We start from the raw sequence: 3,965 nt of genomic DNA, 5'->3' as shown, positions 1-3,965 counted from the left end.
GTTGCTACGGTGCCATTCACTTCAATGGGCCGCCACGCCCCCTCCTGCCCCACAAAAAAGTGAGCCTGCCGCAATGTGATGCAGTGCGTTCCGGACAGAATCGGGCAGGAACTAGCTGCATCTGGTGTGAACGTACCCTTATAGTTATTATTTTGTTTTCTTTTTTTTTTAGAAGTTTGTTTGCATAAAACTAATAAATATTGTGCAATCTTTCTTTTACGTTATTACATTTAGATATAATTTATGCACAAATGAAACAAATGCATAATCATCTCTACTAGGCGTAGGCTGAATTATACAGAATTTGTGGTATGTGTGGGGACACATGAGAACCAATCCACCAATAATTGAATTAGGTTGCATTTACCAGTGGCTGGATAGAATTGTAAATTTGAATTTTTCACCTTACAACAATGCTTTTGTCTCATAAATCTCTGGCTGCCACAACCATAAAGGAAGGATATGCTACAAACTCCCACATGATACGCAAAATTAATGTGGGCATGCTAGGTACAAAGCAACAAACAGGAAACAAAGATACAAGTGTTATCAACAAATCGGGGAGCTACACTTCTATCTTCTTGTGAAAATGACTTTGCAGCAGTCATAGTTGCAATGCTCAATGTGACGCTTGCTTTCTAGGACGGATAAAAGAGTTTTCTTACATTTGTAGGATATTTTGGCCTTCCTCCTGTAGCTAGCACTATGTTGTTTGCAGTCACTATTGTCTGTCAGAAGGAAAGAAAATTGTTAGTAATTCTGCTGACATCAATTCTAATCGGATCCCTGTGATAACCTTTTACTCACTGTTAATAAAAGCACTGAGTAACAACAACAAAAACAAACAGGTCATCGCACATGGGAAATAATAACCATTAACATACCTTACATAAATTGATATCCACTCACAGGAACATTATAACAAATTGGGACAGGCCTCATTCCTGAACCATGCCATCACCCTCTGTTTTACACCTTGAAGCGAACCTGTGGTTATTTTAAACTTCTTAAACTAAAAGCAACATATAGGTGCCTGCACCCGACAACTGCTTGAGGACCTTACATGTAAGAGATATGGCCTAGAAATGTTCAATCAACAGCTGTCAAAATAAAAAGCCGCTCCTCTGTAAAATGACACTTACAGATAGTCTGCAAATGTCATTGACTGATACAGTGTAACAATGTATCATTACATTGTATTTGTTTTTCATTTATAAGTAGATCAAAAAGTGTACATATACTTCTATAAAAACACATTGAAAGAATGCCATTTGAATTATTTACTCAATAGCAATATGAATTGATGTAATGCTGTAGAATGGAAAAAGTGAGCACATGCTTGGTCTTAAAAGCTGGTGCTGCCCCCTTCACCAGAAATTAGGTTTTGCAGGTGTTTGGCATACCTACCTACCAATCTCTGACATCCATTCAGTGACATTTTGACCACGCCTCAATGCAAAATTCCTTAAATTTTAACATGTTTGAGGGTTTCTATGCATGAACTACCCATATGATGGCCTCCCACAACATTTCAATGGGATCAGATTTCTGCTGTACACCAGGCCAGAGCACATTGTTCCACAAGGCCTAGTCTGTTTAATGGGAGACTGTAGTCTTGCTCTAATGATGCTCTTTTTAGACAGCTTGGCTTTTTCCTGGCACACTTCCCGTGCAGGTTACATTGGCGCAGTGTGTTTCAGATTGTAAATGCATGCACTTGGACACTAATTGCAAAAAGTGCTAACTGCAAATCCTGCATTTAAATTTGTGTTTTTTTGGAGACTTCTTTTAGTAGTAAATAGTCAGCTCTTGGGCTGAATTTGCTGGGCTGTCCAGCAGTTGTTTGAAATCTATGCCACTTAGATTATTTTCCTTTCACTGCAATTACTGATTGCAAATAATTTGGCACGTTTTCGAAAAAAGAAAAAATCTTTATCAGACTCCGAGGCATCCACAACCTTTTTTTTCTGAGAATCTTAGAAAGTCTGTTTGTTCTTCGCAAGATGATGCCACAAACGTCAATATCAAACAGCACATCAGACCCTACATATTTGAGCTTTTTTAAGACAAGTTCCACCTGCATACTCCTTATTATGAATCTAATCATTACCACCAAATCTGGAACACTGCATTCTAATTTCATGGTTTTGAAGTGGGGGTAAATATAAGGGTGAACGTACTGTTTTCCCATGTGACAAACCTGCCTTTTTGTCAATTTAGATTACAAGAATAATTTTACCCTTGCCAGTTTAGTGTCATTTGTTCAAGTATATCACCTTTATCTGTAGACATAAAGATCGGATGTTTGCCTGTTTAAATATGTTACAACAATCCACAATTTCCATGGGGTGTGCTTACTTTTTTTCCAAAAATCACATGACTGCAATAAATGAATGTGCATAACGTGCACATTAGGCGTATTATACAATGATGCCATGTTAATAGGCACAAAGACCACACAGACTGGAATCAGTACTGTGTATAAACCCTTGTAAATGCAAACCCAAAAATAAAACCTTCTAAACTATATACCAGTGTGTCCAAATTTCTACTCTGCAGCCACCTGGATGTCGGGAAATCCAGATTAGCAGATTCATTGAGAAACGTAAGAAGCTGGGGGCTCTCAAGAACCTGCATTCACCAAACACTAAACTAGTCAATCTGTTAATGGTGTCAGATATTTTATGTATTTGCAGCAAGCCTGTGTGAAGTTCTAATATAGCTTTCAGAGTCATGTGAAGAAAACATTAGTTCGGGCTTTGGGCTGTACTAATACTGGGATCTGTATACAGCTAATAGTTAGAGAATATTCACATTAGGATGCCCTAAACTACATTGCATACACAAATAAAACATTCAGAAACACTTGTCCCTCTGAGAAACATACCTCTTTTCCAGTGCTAGTTAATCCATGCACTGTATGCTCATTAACAAAACTGGCCTTCAGGTTAAAATACTTAACCTTTCTGTTGAAACAGCAAAAATTAAAAGATTAAATATCACAATAAACTGTACAGTGAAGAACTAAAATTAAAGGAGAACTATGGGGTCAGCGTTTTTCCCCATAGTTCTCCTTAGGGTAACGGGAGGACACAAACTAGCGTCCTCCCGTTACCCTAAGCTCAGTATACCGCGAGCTACAGCTCGCAGTATACTGAGACGCCGCAGCCGGAGCGGAACCCGACGTAGATGACGGGATCCGCCCAGCTGCGTGAGTGACAGCTGGCTCTGCCTATCTAGAGGCAGAGCCAGCTGTACCCGCACCCTCCCCCGTTCGTTCCGACAGTCAGCGCTGGCAGATCGGAGCGGGGAGAGGGGAATCCTGGTATGTGTTCGCTCACCTCCCGATCTACTGAGCCGACCTGTGACAGTCTCATTGTCACAGGTCATCTAGAACTATGAGGGGAGTGGAAATCACTCATCTCATAGTTCTCCTTTAAACCTGTAGATTTTTAATCCACTAACAAACAGAAAATTGCCTAGATTGGACAAAAATGGGCTTAAGACTCCACATTAATCAGCATCTCAACTTCACGTTACTATAACTTTATCAGAAGCTTGTCAAATAAAAATACACACAATTATCTGAAATGATTTAGTCCACCCTTAAAGCCCTCTGTTAAAGCAAGATTCGACAAATCCAAAGGGCCAGATCACAGTGGTGACTAGAAATTGTGTACCGGCGCCTGGGCTTTTGTCAGCCTCCTCCGCATCAGCTCTGCTCTCCCCCTCACTGGGAGCCGGCTGCGGTCTGTGTTCCCTTCACTCCCCGTTGCTCTGTGGGGATCAGAGGGGACCCATGCCACGGCAGCCGGCTCCCAGTGGGGAGGAGAGACCACTGTCAACCACTGTGCCTCCCCTTCAGGTGGTTCCTCTGCTGATTGACAGCAGGCAGTGGGTGGGTGCAGTGGCGTAACCAGAGTTCTGGGCGCCCGGGGCAGAAATTTTTTTTTCGCCCCCCCCCC

General features: G+C 41.3%; 1 protein-coding gene across 1 annotated transcript in view; it reads right to left on the bottom strand.

Annotated features, from left to right (window-relative positions):
* Nucleotides 1-3,965, bottom strand: part of TXNRD2 (thioredoxin reductase 2) — a 78,181-nt gene that overhangs the window by 56,004 nt on the left and 18,212 nt on the right. The window contains exons 6-7 of the mRNA XM_018556980.1: nt 2,888-2,966; nt 666-728 (exon numbers count right to left, since the gene is read on the bottom strand). Coding sequence (XP_018412482.1) covers nt 666-728; nt 2,888-2,966 — 142 coding nt within the window. The remainder of the gene's footprint in view (nt 1-665; nt 729-2,887; nt 2,967-3,965) is intronic.

The sequence above is a fragment of the Nanorana parkeri genome, unplaced genomic scaffold (assembly GCF_000935625.1).
Source record: "Nanorana parkeri isolate BGI_ZX_2015 unplaced genomic scaffold, ASM93562v1 scaffold260, whole genome shotgun sequence".
Taxonomy (NCBI): Eukaryota; Metazoa; Chordata; class Amphibia; order Anura; family Dicroglossidae; genus Nanorana; species Nanorana parkeri.
This window is presented reverse-complemented; position numbering and strand designations above follow the sequence as displayed.